A 20,824-nucleotide genomic window follows, 5' to 3' on the forward strand; every position below is an offset into this window, starting at 1 on the left:
TGGTTGCCAAGTGGGGAAACTGGAAACAAGGACAGGGTTTGTGAAGTGATAAAAATGTTCAAAATGGGAAAGTGGTGATAGTTACACAATTTAGTGAATATACTAAAATCTGTTCAACTTTTTAAAAAATTGAGACAGCTGTCTCATGTAATCCAGACTAGCCTTAACCTCTCCGTAGTTTAAGGATGACCTTAAACTCCCAATCTTCTGACCTCTACCCTACCCTCATACCCCCAATCCTGCCCCATACTGGGATTATAGGCCTTCACTACCACACCCAGTTTATGTAGTACCAACTGATCCTTCAACTGTACACGTTAAAAGGGTAACATTTGCCTAATGGTGGTGGCACAGGCCTTTAATTTAGGAGGCAGAGGTAGGCTGATCTCTGTGTTAGAGGCCAGCCTGGTCTACAGAGTGAGTTCCAGGACAGCAAGGGCTACACAGAGAAATCCTGTCTCAAAATCCAAAAACAAAGAAAGGGAGGAAGGGGCATTTATGGGTTGAGGATATAGGATGTGCCTAAAACGTGCAAGGCCAGGCCCCAGGTCAATCCTCATACTGTGTCCCCCACCATATGTTACTGTTATGACGTGAATTTTAGTTCTTTAAAAAAAAAAAATAGGCATTTTATTGCCAAAGAGACTGAAGGGTTATAATCCCAATTCCTGTTAGTTTTTAAGATCTAAAACTTCTAACAGATCTTCGATGCTATTGAAAATAGCAAATCAATCATTTATAAATAAGAAAACTAAGCTACTAGACCATTCTAAATTTAAAAAAAAAAAAAAAAAAAGGTAGGAAGCATTAATGGGGAAAGAAGTGGGGAAGACATGCAGGAAGTGTCTCAGTTATGAAAACACACCTTTCAGTGGAAGGCAGAAAATGAACTAGTACCAAGGAGACAGGATCCTTCTTACTGTAAAATAGGGAAGGGTACTTCAAAATTATGCCCAAGATGGCACAGACCCAGCAACACTCTACAAAGTAGACTCTTTTCCCTTCAATTTGCCCAACATTGCTAGCTAGTCCTTTACATCCATGAAAGCTCTGGTAGCTTGTTTTTCTGTAAAGTCTACATAACCTTTAGATAGTGAACATTTCTGTGCTAAGAGGTATATATTACTAATGCCCCAACCATAGAAATGTACATCTAAAAATAGTGTGCGGGGGTTTTCAAGGAAACCTGCCTATAAAATCAAATCTAAGAAGAATAACTAAGCAGGCTTCCACAGACTACATGATTTCTTCACAGGCAAAACTGGTCTCAAATAGCCCCCAAACAGGATGTCTGGATACAATTAGAAGAAATATGAGAAATGTGACGCCCACACACACACACAAAGAAAAACAAAATATCTGAGATGCACAAGTGTGTGAAAACCACTAGCCTTACAGTCAGTCCACTAATCACAAAAACTATTTTAAAAGATGAAACTCACCTTCAGTTACAGGGTGATAATATATAGTTGGTCCTTAAAAGATGCCAAGAAGCAACAGCTTTCTAGTAAGTAGACTGAAATAGATGCAAATTAAAATTCTGATTGAACTGCTGATTTGGAACTTAATGGCTTAAATGAATACATAGGAGCATTCCAGGAAAAAAAAATACAGAACCTGGCTTTCTTTAATGGAGTGATACTGTCTCTATCCCACCCTAAGCACAGTATTTTGACCAATTCTCACTCTGTTTTGCATAAGGAACGGGTTGGGCCCTCTGGGTTCTCGCACGTTACTATTTTCCGCCTCCCACTGAAAATGTGTCAACCTCACGTACGCTCTCTGGTTACATGATGTGTGCTTAATATTAAAAGAGGAAAAAAAAACTAAAACGCCTACTAGACTAGTCACAAACAGAGTTAATAGTTCAGAATGGAATTTAAACCAGTCATCTGAACAAGAGACTCCTAGATCCTGTTGCTATTTCTTGAATGCTTTTATAGAGTGTCATTTTTTTCCCACCCTGCCCTTTTCCTTTATTAAATTTTCATACAATGAGTTTGCTATGCCCATCACCGGATGTAAGAGCAACAACAAAAAGTTACAGCTAGATCCTGTATTGGCTTCAGCTGCAACTAAAGCTAATTTCTTTTTAAAGCCTGCAGGAAGGGAGGGAGGGAGGGAGGGAGGGAAGATCCATTCCCAAGAGAGTTGAGTTTGCTCTATATCCAAGGATGCAACGGCAAAGCATCTTTTTTTGTGTTATGTAACTACAGTTTGTCTAAATTCTCCAATCCTAAAGTTCATTTCATTATAAAACCCTGGCCAAATATTCAAATAAAATCTTTACTACGTTAAGCTAGACAACTAATCACCTCCATATGGGTGTGGGTCTAACAAACCATTGTGCATGCTGGTTCCCAATTCATCCACACACAGTTCATCAACATCTGAGCCTTTTAGTCACTTCTTTTGGTTACCAACTTAGGCCACACTTACCAAAAAACACAAGAAATGAATACAACTTTGACCTTGAATTAAGAAGATGACTTTAGGGCTGGAGAGATGGCTCAGAGGTTAAGAGCACTGACTGCTTGCTCTTCCAGAGGTCCTGCCTTCAATTCCCAGCACCCACATGGTTGCTCATAACCATCTGTAATGAGATCTGGTACCATCTTCTGTATACATAATAAATAAATAAATAAATCTTAAAACAAAAAGAAGATGACTTTAAGGTATTTATAATGAAAGTAGCATTAAAGAAGAAACTAACACACACCTCTCTTTTGCTCATGTGCATAATCTAGTCTACAGTTTGCAAAGAATATTAGACATTATGACTATACTCATCAAAAAAAGTAGAAAACTGAAAGAGACTAATGATATGACGTAAATCTTCATGGATATCCAGTATATATGTGGTATCCAGGCACATGTGGTATACATGTGGTATCAGGCACAACACCCATACACATAAAATAATGTTTAAAAAGAAAAATAGTTTGAAAAGACTCCTTGAGAATGAGCAGGGAAAATTGAATTTGCACTATATGTGAAATACTATGGAAGTGCTGTGTGTGTGTGTGTGTGTGTGCGTGTGCGTGTGTGTGTGTGTGTATGTGTGTGTGTGTGTGTTTAAAACAAGGTCTGACTGCCCAGGCTGGTCTAAAACTCACTAGAGTAGCACAGGCAGCATCCTGCTTCAGCCTTCTAAGTGCTGAGACCCAGTGTCCGACAGGAACTGCTGTTACTCTTTAAGTGGAACTAGAGTTGTGGTTCTACAGAAGACTGTCCACAGCAAACCAAACACTAAAGGATATAAGGAGAAATGTAATGACACTGTAACCAACTTTCAAATAGATCCTACACAAACACACATCATTTAAATTATATGAAGAGGCAGAAAATGAACAAAATGTTAGCAATTCATTAATGTAAAAAGACAGTGGGTTTACAGTTATTAGGATGAAGAAAACATACAAATGAAATTTGAACTGCTGACTCTGAACCTAGCTGTCCAATAGTAAATGTATAGGACTATTTATTGTACCATTCTTTCAAAAAAAAGTTATATATTTGAATACTTTCAAAATACCAAGTTTGAAGAGAAAAGTTACATTAATTGTCTTGCCAATCATAAGTTTTTCCTGCAACCCAAAAACAGAAGCTCACTCTGCCGGCTCTGTGAATTGGGGCAGGCAAAGAGCTCAATACACTGAGGGCTAGTAGCTATGAGTGTCTACTATCTGACAATTTCACTTAGATTTTTAAACATTTATTTCACAAATGAGAAGTTTGACACTCAGGGAACATAACTTACACAAATCAGGAAACTAGAAACAATATACATGTCAATGCCAAGTTTAACAACTGGGTTCAAAATGTCTCTCTATGTATCTAAGCACAAAGACTCAGGACAAACTCTCAGCCTAGACAGTTGACTCTTCTGCCATGAAGGAGGAATTATTCTCAATGGCTGACCTAGAATACAGGAAACAGGCAAAAACTGTTAAGTTACAGACAACAAGAGATGGTAGGTGCCTGTCCAGACCCTATTTAGGAAAAAATGGTTGTTTGGCTATCTCCAGCAACATGACACCTATCATGTCAGCAAAAAATGAGGGCTGGTAATGAAAAAGGCTGCCTACCAAGTGCTGTGGCAATCCTACAGTTCCAAAATCCAGTTAATGTATGGAAGAAACTATTTCCACATGGAGATAAGAAAGAGGCATGTTTGGAACATCAGGTTCAATTCTCATAAAGGAAAGGCCACCCTCTCTAGCTTACATGTGGTATAATGCTCAGGTGGTCAGCAGTGCAGCCCAGGAAGGTCAGCCTTCTTCCCTTTTGGTTGTGAGCCTAGCCTTTAATGGCTGAGCCATCTCTCCAGCCCGCCTTCTTCCCTCTTAATCAGTGGCAGGTGGAACAGCCCTGCCACCAACAACTTTACAACTCTTTCATTAAGGAAAAGGCACACCTGTAAAAATCTGTTCTTGAAATCTCCAGTCTCTAATCCAACCAGCTATGTTTCTTGACCACTAACCAGCCATACCAAACTCCTGAAACTGGAGAGCTCCTCTAGGAAATGTTCTGCTAAAGCAGCGGCCCCAAGAGCAAACCTCTGACTTCTCAACTCCTGAGCAGCCAGCACCAAACTTCACTGTTGGTGGTGCTAAGGACGGAACCCAGAGCTTCACATCACTGAGCTACATCCCTAGCCAGACTAAATTTTTTTCTACCCTATCAGAAACCTTGGCTGGGTGGCAGTGGTGGCACAGTCCTTTAATCCCAGCACTCAGAAGGCAGAGGCAAGCAGATCTCTGTGAATTAGAGGCCAGCCTGGTCTACAGAATGAGTCCCAGGACAGCCAAGGCTACAAAATGAAACCCTGTCTTGAAAAACCAGAACCAAAAACAAATCCTTTATAGGTAAATTGGGAAAATCAAATAAAAGTTTTGATGTGGAATTCATGAAAGCACTTCTAAAATAGATGGCTTCCACCCCTCTTCAAATGCAAGACCAAAATGACCCCTAATAATTGACAGGAAGACAAGCCAGTCCAACTGTCCTTTACTGTGAAGGAGAGAGGTAGAGGAAATGTGAAGGTTAACAGAAACGTAAAATCTAAAAACTAAATGTCAAAGCATTAATAGTGGCAGAATCCCAGAGGAAATAGCTTATGTTCTTTCCAGATTTAAAAAGAAAAATTAGTCATGTTCTGCATGTCCAGCCACGTTATAAGGCATTTTATGAAACAGAACTACTACCCCAACAGCTAACTGAGGGCGGGACACATATGTCATCCTCTAATGCTGTCATCAGGAGTGAAGGCCATGGGATAAGGTCTGGGGAGCAAGAGGCAGAGTAAGCAAAGACCAGTCTGAAGCAAAGGTGAAGGCACAGACACCAATACCCACTTGGTGCAGCATAGAGCCTAGCCCCTATTTTAGATGAAAAAAACAAAGGTTCAGCCAGGGCAATAGAGCAAGAGCCAGTCTCTAAAAAAGAAGAAAGCAAAGCTTTAAAATTATGTTCCTTTGGGAATCACAGATAGCCTATGATTCCTGAGAAAATGCAGTGTTGTAGAAGTTTGTCCCCTATGAAGATTCTCTTTCTATATGGCAGTGAAAGGCATTATTTTCTTCTCAAAGCTTTCTTGCTCAGAAATGCACTCACGTATTGAATTAAAGTCTGCAATCACTCAACCTCCCACATTTGGGATATACAGCCTTGTCACATGAACAGGCCAAACATTTAAAAGATGCTAAAATCCTCTATTTTCCCATACTCTAACACAAACAAAAATGAATTCATGTGTCTAATCTTTTCTCAACTCAAAAAAATTTTAATCTAATTAGTGAAACTTGGCAAAGGGCATTCTTGATCATTTTCTTTTATTTCCTCTCTACTGAGAACTACAAGGGAGTCTTGTCTTCTAATAGAATGTTAAGTTGCCAATGCCTGCACCACTCTTACTTACTGTGCTTAAAAAAAATATTTATGCTGAAAGAATTGTAATCATAAAAGTCTGCCAAATGCAACTATAAAAATATCCAAAGCATATGAAAATATAATTTTGTTTACACATTTTATGCAGAAGAACAAAGTGTTAATCCCAAAAAGAAAATACAACCTACCTCAGGGTTTTTGTTTGTCTGTTTGTTTTTCGAGACAGGGTTTCTCTGTGTAACAGCTTTGGCTGGAACTCACTCTGTAGACCAGGCTGGCTTCGAACTCACAGAGATCCACTGCCTCTGCCTCCTGAGTGCTGAAATTAAAGGCATGCGCTACCACTGCCCTGCCCTACCTCAATTCTTAAAAAGACAAATATACGGTTAATGAATACTTACAAGAAAGGAAAATGCTTCTCTCTCTGTAATCTACAGCAATGTGATCCTTGCTGAGTGAGAGAAAAGGAAATGTGCTTGCTGCCCCACAGCCTTAGGCCAGTCGCCTCTGGCTCTAAATGACAACCCCTCTTCCTGGCCATTCTAATAAGAAGGGTTTTATTGCCCAATGTGACAGGAAGTATAGAAACTGTGATGCTGCAAGGGGGATTAATTCAGCAAAACCTAACATCCGGAAGTATGTGGGCTTAGAACTCCATGGGCTAGCCATCAAGGCTCAATAAAGTCCAATGTAAGGAAAAGAATCACACCCTCTGGATATTGAAGATGGGAAAACTACTCCAAGAAACCCCTCTACAAGTGGCCCTCATGCTGGCCCTCCTCCGGAACTGCTGATAGGAAAGTGGGATTACCCAGACTGGGTGCCCAGGACCCTGTCCTGATGGGAAGGTATCTTCTGTACATGGTTCTGTGCACAAGGAAGAAAACAGGGTGAACTTGTGATAGGGATCAAACACAACAATGATCACAAACCACACAGAATAGGGAACAGAGGAGTGAACAGGTAGACCAATCCTCCTCTCATACTCTCCTCCCCACCAAATACCTAGGTCCCTTTTTTTTTTTTTTTTTTTTTGGTTTTTTTGAGACAGGGTTTCTCTGTGTAGCTTTAGCGCCTTTTTCCTGGAGCTCACTTGGTAGACCAGGCTGGCCTCGAACTCACAGAGATCCGCCTGCCTCAGCCTCCCGAGTGCTGGGATTAAAGGTGTGCGCCACCACCGCCCGGCTTTTCACCCCCACCCCTAGGTCCCATTTTTATGGTTTCAAACCACAAAGTATTATTTAAGTATTGCTTTCTAAAAAAAAATTATTTAGCTCCATAAGCCACCCTACTATTTAAATCAGTTTTAGAAACAGCTAAACCATTACTGCTTTAATGAACTCTCATATTATCAAACTGTGGTTTTTAAAGAACCTCTAGAATGTGAAAATAATAAATGCAACCCAGATGTTCAAAAAGAAAGAAAGAAAGAAAGAAAGAAAGAAAGAAAGAAAGAAAGAAAGAAAGAAAGAAAGAAAACAAGATTGTTTTTACTTCATAGCAACCAAATAGGTCAACCCATTTCCTCCTTCTGAGAATCCTCAGGGGACCACAAGCGCCACTCCAAGAGCATGTGTTTCATATGCATCTGTCCACAGACATAGGAAATGCCACTGTCCAAAGTAAACGGAGACTATTATATGTTCCCATGTAAGTGAATTAGAAACTGCATAAGTCTGTTTTCTCCATGTTGCCAAACATCTGGATGAAAACGGGGGAGGGATAATAAGTAATTACCTTTAAGTCATCATCAAAATGCTTAGTTTTATAGTAAATTGCTGGTTTTATTTATCAATTACAGAAATAAGTTTGTTAAAGGAGGGTAGAAAGGAGCCTAGCTACTGACAACAGCCCTGCTGAGAGCTTACAACAGGGGCTTTACCATCCCCTACTGAACTGCTTCTGGTGACTTACTAGAACTTAGACAGCCAAGAAAGTCAATTTTCTCTGTGAAAGTCAATTACAGAATCATCTTAGCCAACTGGACTGACTTGAGTGAGTCTCTCCTAATATTTGCCTAGATCTGAAAGACATTTATCTGAAATAAATGGCTTACTGGACTGTCTCTAGACAGAGTATATAACAGTTCTGAATCCCAGAGTCTATCCTATCACACCATTTGAGAGCCAGACATCAACTTGAAAAGCAGTTAATTTCAAAAGTCAGATGGAGGCAAGAGCCATTTTCCAGCCTTACTTAAATCATTTACTGTTTTCCCAAAAAGTCAAGAATATTTTATGTATCTTCAGCAGATTTTAGATAAGTTGATAAAATCTAATGGTGGTGGCGGCAATGGGGCGGGACATCCGACATGACATTCACTTTAGAGAGCTGGAGAGATGATGGTGCAGCAGTTAAGCACACTTACTGCTCTTGCAAAGGACCAAAGTTCACTTCCTCACATCTACCAGTGGCTTTCAGCTGCCTTTTAACTCTAGCTCCTGGACAGCTAACACCCTCTTTTGGTCTATGCCAAAACACACACACACACACACACACACACACACACACACACACACACACAGAATTTTAAATATTAAAAAGCACAGAAACTAGTCTCAGATTCACACATGATAACACAGAAGACAAGTCTAATTACATGTAATCAGAGTTTCAGGAGAAGGAATCAATGAAGAGACAATGACCATGAATTCTCCACATCTCATATAAGATCAAGTCTTGGCATGATCCTTCCAAAAAGAAACTAATCCGGGCCAGCAGGACAGATTAGAGGAAAACTACCCCTGGGTCCAGCACAGCTGAAAAGTGAAGGAGATGGCCAAAGGTGAGTTGGGGAGAGAGACATTCTAGCTTCAAAGGAGCAGTAAGACTCAGCTGGTTCCTCCACAGAGGCACTGCAGCAGTCCATGGCAATGAATGAAATAGTCCCTCCCAACATCTTGGGAATGAACTTGGTAACCTACAACTGTACACTCAGTTTAAAAAAAAAACAAACAACCCTTTGAAGAAGGAGAAGGCAAAGACATTTTTGACAAAACACACATAGGATCTCTCCTCTGCTCTCTAAGCCAACTCACGATAAGCTAAACACCCAAAGTCATCTTCAACTCTGAGGTGCCTTCACTGCTTACCCCAAGCTGTCAGTGTGTCTGTCTGAGTCTCCAAAACACATTTCACTGCTAGAAAAGCAACAAGAGTTACAGCTATGGTGCTGGATAGATGGCACAGAAGTTGGGAGCACCAGCTGCTCTTCTAGAGGTCCAAAGTTCAATTCCAACACTCACACAGAGGTTCATAACCATCTATAATGGGACCCAATTCCCTCTTCTGGTGTGCAGACATACATCCAGACAAAACATCCATATACTTAAAAAGAATAGAAAAGGTACAACAATGCACCTTACTCCTGAGACAGGTAGACATTTAACAGCCTAAACATGAATGTGGATCAAAATGCTGAGGCTGCTGGGAATCAGAGAAGCACTCACCAGCTCCAAATGAGAAGACAATCTGTTGGAATCTAGGAAAACTGAAAGCAGGCCTATAAGCAGTGACATCCACGCCAACAACAGACCCAGGAAGCCTCACACATTTATGGAGAGACAAGCCTGCAGAGCTCATCTCAGTGTTGTCTGTAACCACATCAGTGGAGAATCAACATGTCAGAGTTCAGCACAGGACAAAGACAGAATGTGAGAGAAGTTAAAAGAAACAAGATCTATGAGTCTATATACCATTATATGGGTCATCTTACATTGACATGCAAGCTGCCAAACATCCATACAGTTGACAACAGTTTTATCATTAAAAAGGAGAGACTTACATAAATACACGCCAATATCTAAACATGAAAAACACACCACAGGGCCCCACAGCAAATTTTAACCACTGCTTTTAACCCACAGAAAATGATAGAGAATAGGACCAGAGCTTGCTACATACCTGTAACCACAACTGATTTGAAAGTATTTACTGAGAACTAGGAGAGGGTTCAGCACTGAAGTGCCTGCTGCAGAAGAGTGAATACCTCCAGTTCAGATGCCAGGCACCCATATAAAAGTTGGGCATGATCCTGTACATCTGCAGGCTTAGTGCTGGGAAGTTGGTGGCAGGCAAATTGCAGGAGCTCCACAGCCAACTGGTGAGCCCTGTGTTCAGTGAGCAACTTTCTCAAAAGATAATACGAGGGGCTGAAGAGGTGGCTCAGCAGTTAAAAGCACTGGCTGCTCTTCCAGAAGACCTGGGTTCAAATTCCAGCACTCACATGGCTCACAACCATCTGTAACTCCAATCCCAGGTGAAATTGTGCCCCTACTGGCCTCTGTGGGCACTGCATGTATATGATATACAGATAAACACACAAACACAAACATAAAATAAAAATAAATTTTTTAACGGATAAGGTGGGGAGCCCTCGTATAGTTCTATCTTTTTTAAATGTGTATGTGTTGATTTATGTGTATGAGTGAAAAACATCTGACATCAACTACTGGCTTCTACACAGACATGCAATATAGACACACAGACCATACCAAAATAATTTTTACCAAGGACCTGATGTGCACAGACACACAGACCTATATTTTAGATCTTAAAGGCATAGCAACAGATAATATCTCTGCATTCATACAACTTTTTTGTTTTTTTGATACAGGATCTCACTATGTAGCCCTGACTGTTTTTAAACTGATAGCAATCTTTCTGCCTGAAATTCCCAAGGGCTCAGATTAAAGGCATATGCTACCATGCCTGGCTAGAACTTATATATGAGAAAAGAAGTAAACAATGAACAAATACACAGTGGCAAGGGGTGCTAGGAGCTAAGAGAAATGGAACTGGAAAAAGGAAGCTGAGAAAAGGGAAAGAGGACATCGGGGTGCTGTTCTGAATAGGCTGTCTAAGGGGGGCCTCAGTGGTTAGGAGACAGTGCAATCACAAAATCCTGAATGAAATCAGGAAGGCATCAGGTGCAGCTAGGGTACAAGGCCTTGGGGCAGGCAAAGGTCCTGAGGCAGGGGTGTACCTAGCAAAGAGATTGGTAAGTGTAATTGGAGTGAGATGGGAAGATGATGGCAAGGCCGCTAAGAGCACTGGCTGCTCTTGCAGAAGACCCGAGTTCAGTTCCCAGACCCCACGTCAAGAGGCTCACAACCACCTATAACTCCACTTCTGAAAAATCTAATACTCTTTTCTGGCCTCTACAGACACATATACACATAAATTAAAAACGAAAACAAAAAAAAAAAAACTTTTTTTGAAAAAGTCAATGGACCATACAAGGGCCAGATGTGGTGGCAAATGCCTTTAATTTACCCAGCATTTGGGAGGTAGCAGAAGGGTCTCTGTTCCAAGACAGCCAGGCTGCCAGGCATATACAGTAAGAACTTGCCCAAAAAAAAAAAAAAAAAAAAACTCAAAGGGGTCAAGGAGAACAAATGGATTTTTTTGATTTAGCATATATCAAAGTATATAAATTAGTATATATGTGTGTGTGCATATATATGTGTATATATATATATATGTATATATATATATATATATATATATATATATATATATATATATATATACGTATACACACACACACACACACACTAAAGAATTGTTAAAAGTGGAGGAGGAGGAAGATTCTGATAGACTGCATGTGGCCCACAAAACCTACAGAGCATCCTTTCTGAACCTGAACCTTTGACAGGCAAAGCTTGTAGGCAGACTGTGATCAGTGGAACATACTCTGGCTGTACTGTAAACAAGGATGATAGGGATCTGGGTGGGGAAGGTGTTATAAGGCAGAGAAGTGAAAGATAGCACCTGAAGTTGGGCTGCAGCAACCAGGAGAATGACATTGCTGTAAATTGAGACAGAGGACAAGCCTCTGCTACAGACTGAGATGGAAGGACTTATTTGCAATAATACCTAAAATCATACCACACACTGTCAACAGCTATTATACTAATTCTGAGCCACGGGACATTATGCATAGTGCTTGCTAGTTTGTCTGTTTTGAGTCAGAGTCTCACTATGTGGACCAAGCTGGCTGGAACTCACAAAGGTCTGCCTGCCTCTGCTTCCAGAGCACCACTACACTGGTAGTTTTAATAGAGACAAGTCACATATGTTTTTCCATCTCCTTTTACCACTACTTCCCAATCCAGCAAGCTCCTCTAACTATCACCTTGACCACTACAACTTCCTCATTGTTGTCCCCATACCCTCTATTCTTCCTCTAACCCATTCTTCACTAGGGACCCAGGAATACCTTTCTTAAAAAGTAAAGTGAACAATGGCTAAGAATATAGTCTCAAGGCAGGTGTGGTAGCACATGTCTTTAATCCCAGCAGTTGAGGGACAGAGGCAGGGGATCAAGACCAGCATGGTCTACACAGAGAATTTCAAGCCAGCCAAAACTACATAGGGAGAGCTTGACCCAGAAAACCAACCAAACAAAGACTATAGACTCTGACAAGAACACAGATACAAGTAAGTCATGGCTCCACCACTTACCTGCTGTGAAATTTAAGCAAACTACTTAGCTTCCCTCTCCCTCCATTTTTCTATCTGTAGCTGGTAATTCTTGGAAAAGTAAATAAGATATGTAAACCACAGGAGACAGGACCCGACAAAGAGCATTATATAAACATTAGCTAAAATTATTGAAAGATAAATCTAATGTTGTTACCTTGTTTGAAATGGCTTCCTGCACTGCAAGTGAAATCTGCTGCCAGTTGCTCCAAGCCACACACAAGGCTCTGCCTGGATCACCAGCCCTACAGGCTGTACCAGAAGGAGTCCTTCCTCCAAGAAGCTGTCCAGGCCAAGAGGTTTCTTCCACCTTCCCCACCACTTCCATGCCCCACCTCCAACACCTTCCTTGTCGCCTCTTGGTCTCTTTCAACACATTTAGAATAATTTGTGGTTATTTTAGAGATCTGTTTTCCTTTTAAATCTGTCTCCCCATGCAAACATAAGCTCCATAAACACAGGAAATTCACCTGCCTTACTCATGATGACAACCCTTGTGCCAAGCCTAGGGATTGCCACTTGATAGGGACCATATCAATATCTCAATCACTGCTACAGCATGCTCTCTGGATACTCTAAAAGCATCTATCCCATCCACTACTTAAGCTCTCAGAAGTAGAGCGGTTACTAGTTTCCTATAAATACAATGAATGCACAGAGAGAACATACTATACTTAATAAATATCTTATGTAAATTTCCTCCAAAAAAAGTGGTTTTGAGATATCTCTTTGTAAAAGGGGGTGTTTTCCTTTCTCTTGTAGGGGTAGGTTTGTATTTTATTTGTTTTGGTTTTGGCATTTAGTTTTTTGGGGGGAGTTGATTTGTTTTGTTTTTGAGACAAGGTCTCTCTACATAGCCCTGGCTGTCCTGGAACTCACTATATAGATGAGGCTGACCTCAAACGCACTCACAGAAATCCACTTGCCTCTGCCTTCTGTACTGGGATTAAAGGTGCATCACACTTGGCTTTGTAGGGATGATTTGTTTTTGTTTTAAGAAGGCTTTATGGGGCTGGAGAGATGGCTCAGAGGTTAAGAGCACTGGCTGCTCTTCCAAAGGTCCTGAGTTCAATTCACACTGTGGCTCACAACCACCTGTAGTAAGATCTGATGCCCTTTTCTGGCATAAAGGTGTACATGCAGATAGAGCACTTGTAAATAAAATAAATAAATCTTAAAAAAAATTTTTTTTAAAGAAGGCTTTACTCTGTAGTCCAGGCTGTCCTTAGAACCTACTGTGTAGTTCTGGCTGGACTTAAACTCACTGCAAGCCCCACCACACACCCACTCCAGTCTTCAAGTGCAAAGATTACAGGCATCCACTGTGCCAAACAAAAAAGGGTGTTTTCTGACCAGCACAGCATATTGTTCTTCCATGAAACTTGTTTTCTAATTTTAGCAAAGGTGAAGACAGACTTATTTCAACTTTATCCAATTTCAAGAAATAAGAAGCATTTCCTCACCACTTCAATTCATCAACCTCTCTAAACAGGTGATCATTGTTCTCAGTTCCTTGTTTAACCTTCCAGAAAATGTTCATTCGTATTCAAGCACTTCCTTAAAAAAAAAAAAAAAAAAAAAAAAAACCAGAAACTAGCACACAATGCCTATTTTCCTACTGTGCTTTTGTAACTTAATAAAACATCATGGAGTTCTTTCTGTATCAACTCATTTGCCTCTTTCCTCAACTTTGTAACCTCACCATTCCCTCTAGAAGGGTTACTCTCCCAAGTCTCTTGCTGATGGACATTTAGGGCAATGAATAATCTTCTGCCTTTATTGCCTCACACAAGTACAAATGTATCCCCATGTTAAGCAAGTACAAATATACCCAGTGGTGGCGGCGGGGCACTCCTCTAGTCCCAGCATTAGGGAGGCAGAGGCAGGTGGATCTCTATGAGTTCGAGGCCAGCCTGGTCTAGAGAGTGAGTTCCAGGACAGCCAGGGCTACACAGAGAAAATCTGTCTTGGAAAAAAAGGTACAAATGTACTGTATCTCCACGTTAAATCCTGGAACTCCATTGTTGAGTCTGAGGATTTAAGGTGTGATTTTAAAAGCTACTCCCCATTACTCCAGTTGACATCAGGGTCTAAAGAGGAAAACAGGCATCTCTTTAGGGATCTAAAGCAGAGGGAAACTGGTGTAGGGGATTTGTTACTCATGTGATAGAAAAACAGGAAACAGTAAGACAACCCAGAGACCAGGAGGAGCCACAAGCTCTCCCTTCTGTTGGAAGGCTGAAGGCAGAAGGCATTTCCAGAGCTTGGGGGCTAGGAAGCACAGGATTAGAAGAGCAGAGACCCTATGGCAGGAACCGAAGCCTAGAGGAAGAGCCTGAGGCAGAACAGTTACAGGAAAACCATTTCTTCTCTTTCTGCCCCTAGTCTCCCTCAAAAGCTCTCACCTACCAAACCCAGCCCTGCTAGACCACTCCCCAAGAGTCTAGGAAATGCACCTGCAGGAGGGAAGGGCAAGAAACAGAGCCGAGCCACCAGGACCCAGAGTACATGAAGCCTTTTCAAGAGCTGTGACTAATGTACACTGCCACCAGCAAAGGCTAAAATGGCCTTACCAACACTCCGTTTTCAAACTTCGGGCTTTGCACGGGCCAAACAGGTGAAAGTTGGGATCTCCAGCTAGCTTTACTTTCCTATTTGAGTATCCTGAACTTGAGTGCGCTTGAGCACAGACTGCATCAGCACCCACACAGATGGGAATGCAGTGGGTACAACTCACACCCACCACTTCATCTGCCCCAACGGCACATTCAGAAACATGGGTCAGGTGGCAGCAAGGAGCCAACTGTAGCCAGCTACTTTCTAAGTAGAGGCCTAGTTCAAGAACTGTTCTAGAACATCTGAAAGGCACCAACAGCCAAAGGAAGTAAAAATCCCTTAACTACACTCTGCACACATTACAAGGAACAATGTGTTCTTGTAATCTTGTACCCCACTTGCTCCTTCTTTTAACGGCCTTCCAGCCATTCATACGCCATCCTTTCCTTATTGTGCATTGCAAAGAACAAATAATTAAAGCCTGGACCAAAAGTTCAATTATAAAAACTCAAGTAGTAATCAATTTCTGAAGTCCTTTTTACCTGACCAACACACGAATAATAGATCTTTTAAATTATCCTCAGTCTCCACTATAACTACTATTTGAATAAATTTAACTTATATTTTCTAAGCAAGCTGAAACAGACTTCTCAGATGCAGATTAAAGGTCTCTCCTATACTCTAATAATATGCCAAATAATGCTATGCTTTAACTCCCTGGTGACTGAAATAGTTTTATCAAAGGGCCGATTTTAAAAAATCAATTTTTTTCAAAGCAAAGCAGTTTTTGAAAATGGAAATGAGATTACTACAAGGAACTGTATGCTAACTTCAAACCTCTATCGCTGAAGAGTTATATAGAAGCCTATCAAGTTCATACAATAAGTATATAATGACTCACATTTCAAAATTGTGAAAGATTCTCATTTGGTTCAAAATTAAATACTCTAAGATTGCCAAAACTATGCCTGTCTTTCCACACTATAAGGAGGAAAGATTTTGACAAGTCAAATTAATGAAAGTTAAAAAGTTGTTTTCTATCTCCTAGAACGTTGTCTGGCATTTCGATAGAAACAAATATCAATAAATCTTTTCATTGTCGAATATTCCAGGAAGGTGAATTAAATGATACTGTCATTTAAAATATCCACATCTTTCATAAGCTGAGGGTTTTTTTTTCAAATTTGAAAGTAATGCATGTATTCTTATTCAGGAAACCTGGGAAATATAAAAGAAAAATCCAAAATGCTACCAGTGTTTACATTGTCTAGACCAGAATGTATAAAATAACTACTTGTTCTTGGTAACTTTTTAAAAATTCTGTGTTTGTGCAAGCTTGCTGCTTGCCTACAGAGGTCAGAAGACAACTTGTGGGAGTGGGTTCTCTCCTTCCACCATGTGCCCAGCTGTCAGACTGTCTTGACAGCAGAACCCTTAATTACTTATTTTTAATGTCTCGTCAAAGTAATCTTACCTGACGGGCATTACTGTTTCTCATTTTTTTTACTTTTTACCATGGAATGCAGTGTCATTGAATGTAATAATCTTTTTTAATTTTAAGAGTGTTTCTCTGGGATATAGTCCCAGAAGAGATCTCAATAGCCCAGGGATAGTCTTAAGCCCTTTTGATATAAATATCGTCCTTTATTATAATTCCCAAATCCTATAAACTGCTAAAACACATTGGCTTCTAAGTTTTTTCCCTTTGTAGCTGGCTTTTACCTTCAAATATTTGCATTTGTGCACTCCCAGAATCTGGAGCACCACAAAGTAATCGCCAAACCGGCTAGCTTCCTGGATTTCAATATCAAATGTCTAAATATTGCCACTGTCTTTTCCAAACTACTATGTCAAAGTGTGATATAGGCGAAAGGCAAGGAATCCACAGAGTCTAATACCTCCAGACCGGCAGCCGGTATGTAGGAGGGTTTGTAACTGGGTTCCTTCTTTTCATAAACAAAACACCCACTCGGTACCACTGTGCTACCCCTGGCTTTTACTATGAGAACTGAACTTGGCAAATGCCACGAGGGGTGCCAACTTCCTACCAGCCCAGCCACCTCGTTTCTTCCAGGGGAGGAAAAAAAATGTGAGAAGCTCTGGAATTCTAGAAGGCACCTTGATTAACCACTTCACTGGGAAGCCTTCCATACTGCTGATTCTTACCGGCAGCTGCTCCAGCAGCCTGTAATTAAGACTTTTTCCCCCTAAACACTCCCTTATTACATGGGATTCTGATCATTCTGTCAGCAAAAAGGAAGATCGTTACTCAAAGTTCATACAGCTTCAACTTGGGGTATTTGGCTAAAAATGAGGAGTACTTAACCCTTCACTTTCTCAACCAACAATCCACTCCACATACGGAGAATCTTGCTATTTTGAAACTCCAAATTCACAAGATGACACAACAATAATTTGTATTCCACTGAGTAGTTTACAACCAACAGCACATTTGCAGCAGGATGGAACTTAAGGCACAAACAGCCTGAGCAACACCGAGAACTGATAACCCACTTCTGAAAAGGTGTATGTCACAAGCACCTGTCCTGGAGTCTGAGAGCCGTGCTGGCTTTAAAGGGATCCCACCTGATCCCATAATTTCTTATTATATTTTCCTTTTGGTAGTGTTGGAGATCAAACCCAGGGCCTTGGGCATGCTAGACATGGATTCTATCACTGAGCTATTTATTCCCCTCTTTATTTTTACACCTCTCCCTACCCCGTAGCATTTTTTTTCAATTTGATAAAAAATGCATGCTCAGACCCGGACTCGAGCTGCCTGTCCCTCTTGTTTAAGCTCTTCGCAGTGAACACTTTCGATCTAAAAACCAGAGACGTGGTCATGATTTCCAACCTTCCCCTCTCCCTCGATGGACCCTAATTGAAAACTTTCCCCTCCCCATTATTTCCCACGAGCTCCCTAGCTCCAGACACCTGAGGAGAGCTGAAAAGGAGCGGGGCCCGTCAGAAACAGCTGGGCTCGGGAGGGCGTGGACGCCCTTGGCGAAGAGACGCTGGGAAGGTCGCCCCGCAATGTGCCCCCATCTCGGAAAGAAGACCTGGAGCTGCGCCGCGGAGACCCCGGCCTCGAACCCGCGACCCGCGACCGCTCTGGGGGACGACCCCGCGGTCTCCGACATGTCCTCTCACCAGGGCTGCGAAGCCTGCGCCTTGGCCTCACCCCGCACACCTCCCCACGGTCGCCGCCACCCTACCCCACACCCGGCTCCACGCCTCCAGCCTGTGCTCTCCACAGCGCGACCCCCGGCCTCAGGGCCGCCCAGCGAGCGAGCCACACCTCCATCACTCACCGCTGCCGCCCTCACCGCCACCGCCTTCGTCCATCTTGAGGCCACTCCCCGCCAGCCGGCGAGCCCGGAGCCGCCGGGAGCGACTGGGCTGAAAGCCGGGACTAGGAGAAGCGGCCGCGAGGAGATCCGTGTAGCTCCTCAGCGCGCGCGGCCCGGGTCGCAGCCGGGCCTCCTCGGAGGGCCGGGAGGGGCCCACTGCTCGAGTGCAGTCACGTGACATAAAGTCACGCCCCTCTTGCCGGTGTAGGCGGGGCCTCGACGCCGAGCGGTCCCGCCCTCCAACTCCCGCCCGGCCTTGCAGCAGCTGCTGTAACTGCTAGCCCAGAGACCTGGATCCTGCAGAGCAGCACCAACCCTCAAACCTCCATTCTCCCACTCTAGGGCATCCTGGAGACGAAGATGGGTCAATTAGGGGCACAGGAACGCCCCACTCTACAAAACCAGGTGGCTAGAGTTGCTACTCGCGTGTGCACGGAGTAGGTGAGTGGGAAAAGATCTAGAAGTGAAGGCTCAACTGGCCCCCCATATAAAGGTAGAAGGAGAGAACGCACTATAAAGTTTTACTGTGACCTAAGCATGCGTGAGCGTCCACATATTACATATACACAAGTAATTGTGTGAGGACATAGTTTTGCTGTTAAGATCACTTGCTGCTCTTGAAGAGGACCAGAGTTTGGTTCCCAGCACTCACATGGGGAAACTCAGAACCCCCTGTAACGCCAGCTCCAAAAATAATTCAATACTCTGGCCTCCAATGGCACCTGCACTCACATGCATATAATCCACACACAGACATATACCTAATTAAAAAGAAAATAAAAGTTTTAAAAAGAATAAGAAACTGGAGAGATGGCTCGGCTCAGCGATTAAGAGCACTGGCTGTTTTTCGGGATCACTTTGGTTTGATTCCTAGCACCTACATAGGGGCACACAAACATCTGTAACTCCAGTTCCAGGGAATCTGACAAACTTTCTTGCCTCCACAAGCACCAGACATGCTTGTGGTGCACATATATACATACAGGCAAAACACATAAAATAAAATTTAAAAATTGAGACAGGGTTTCTCTGTCCTGGAACTGTCTTTGTAGACAGACCATCCTGGCCTCAAACTCAGAGATCCACCAGCCTCTGCTCCCGAATGCTGGGATTAAAAAGGTGTGTCATGATGTCCAGCTAAATAATTTTTTTAAGTGTCTATTTTTAAAAATAATAAAAGTTGAGTGTGGTGGTGAATTTGATTCCAGCAGGAAGATCTCTATGAATTCAAAGTGGGCTTGGGCTACATAGTGAGTCCCAGGCCAGCCAGTGCTACCTAGAGAGACCCTGTCTGAAATAATAATAATAATAATAATAATAATAATAATAATAATAATCTGAAAATGAGCCCACTGAGAATGCAGCCTCTCCCCACCCCCACCTCTACCCTTCTTCATCCTCAGGATGTTAGGATAGGATAATTCCATCCTTTTACCCTTCCGGTGTATAATAACAATGGAGTCTCATTTTTCCTGCGGATTGGTTGCATTTTAAAATTAACAAAATATAAGGCTTGTAAATGAATGTAGTCATGATGCTAAACCCTAATCCTAGTCCAGCACAGCTGGGGCCCAGCTCTCAGAAAGCATTATTATAGGGGTTGGCCAGTCTGGCATCAGATGCCCTTGGAGTTGAGCTTTAGTCTCCCTTGGATTGCTGCCAGCTGCCCTGGATTTATGATGCAGTAAAAGCTCTGAATTCAATTTCCCGTGGGCACAGCCCAGGGCTGAGCAGACGGCCTTAGTTCGCCCCTGTTCCAAATCTGTGGCTTGCTTTTCTCATGCTGTGTCTCAATTCCAGCAACCTCTCCTTAGCATTGAATGTGGCCCTCCCGAGCCTTTCTGCGCGAGTTAAATTGCATTAAAGAAAAGCAAACATTGTAAGGGAGGAGACAGTTCATCTGTAATAAAATTTTCCAGCAGCTGTTTTATATTTACAAATTGCCCATTGAATCAAAGGATATTTCCCCCATCATCTATCTATCAAAGCAGACAGCCTTCACCTTTCTGCTCAAGGTTATAGGATGATTTCAAAGACTGCAATTTCCTGATAATCTCAAGAATTATAACCCCGGACATTCTGCTGCTTCCTAGACCAGAAGGTATGCTTCTGCAAGTTGATAAGCTGTTTAGCAGCTTGTGACAGAGATGCATAGAGAAACGATCTGGGAGTCAAGTTCAAGTCCTAATGAATGAAAATGTGACTTCCTGATCATGTTCCTGTCAGTTTTGTTATCTCAAGATAACAGCTTCCTATCTGAAAAAGAAAAAAAAAAAAAAGAAAAAAAAGAAAACAGCACTCTCTGAACAAGATAATGTGCTAGGGTGGAGCTTTGAACTCAGATATTATCAATTATAAATGTTTTTCAATATTAATCCCTGGGCTGGTAGAATGGCTCAGTGGGTAAAGGCACTTGCACCTGAGTTCAATCCCCAGGACCCATGTGGTAAAGGAAGAGACCTGACTCCAGCAAGCTGTCCTCTGACCTATACACACACACCATAACACACATACACACGCACACAGAGTAATAATGCAATTTAATA

General features: G+C 42.0%; 1 protein-coding gene across 1 annotated transcript in view; it reads right to left on the reverse strand.

The window, feature by feature from the left end:
- Cyth3 (cytohesin 3) overlaps positions 1 to 18,445 on the reverse strand; it is a 97,773-nt gene extending 79,328 nt beyond the window's left edge. Inside the window, exon 1 of the mRNA XM_036171603.1 lies at positions 18,240 to 18,445. Coding sequence (XP_036027496.1) covers positions 18,240 to 18,273 — 34 coding nt within the window. The 5' untranslated portion in view covers positions 18,274 to 18,445. The remainder of the gene's footprint in view (positions 1 to 18,239) is intronic.
- Positions 18,446 to 20,824: the final 2,379 nt, after the last annotated feature.

Source organism: Onychomys torridus, chromosome 22 (genome assembly GCF_903995425.1).
Source record: "Onychomys torridus chromosome 22, mOncTor1.1, whole genome shotgun sequence".
In the NCBI taxonomy this organism is placed as follows: domain Eukaryota; kingdom Metazoa; phylum Chordata; class Mammalia; order Rodentia; family Cricetidae; genus Onychomys; species Onychomys torridus.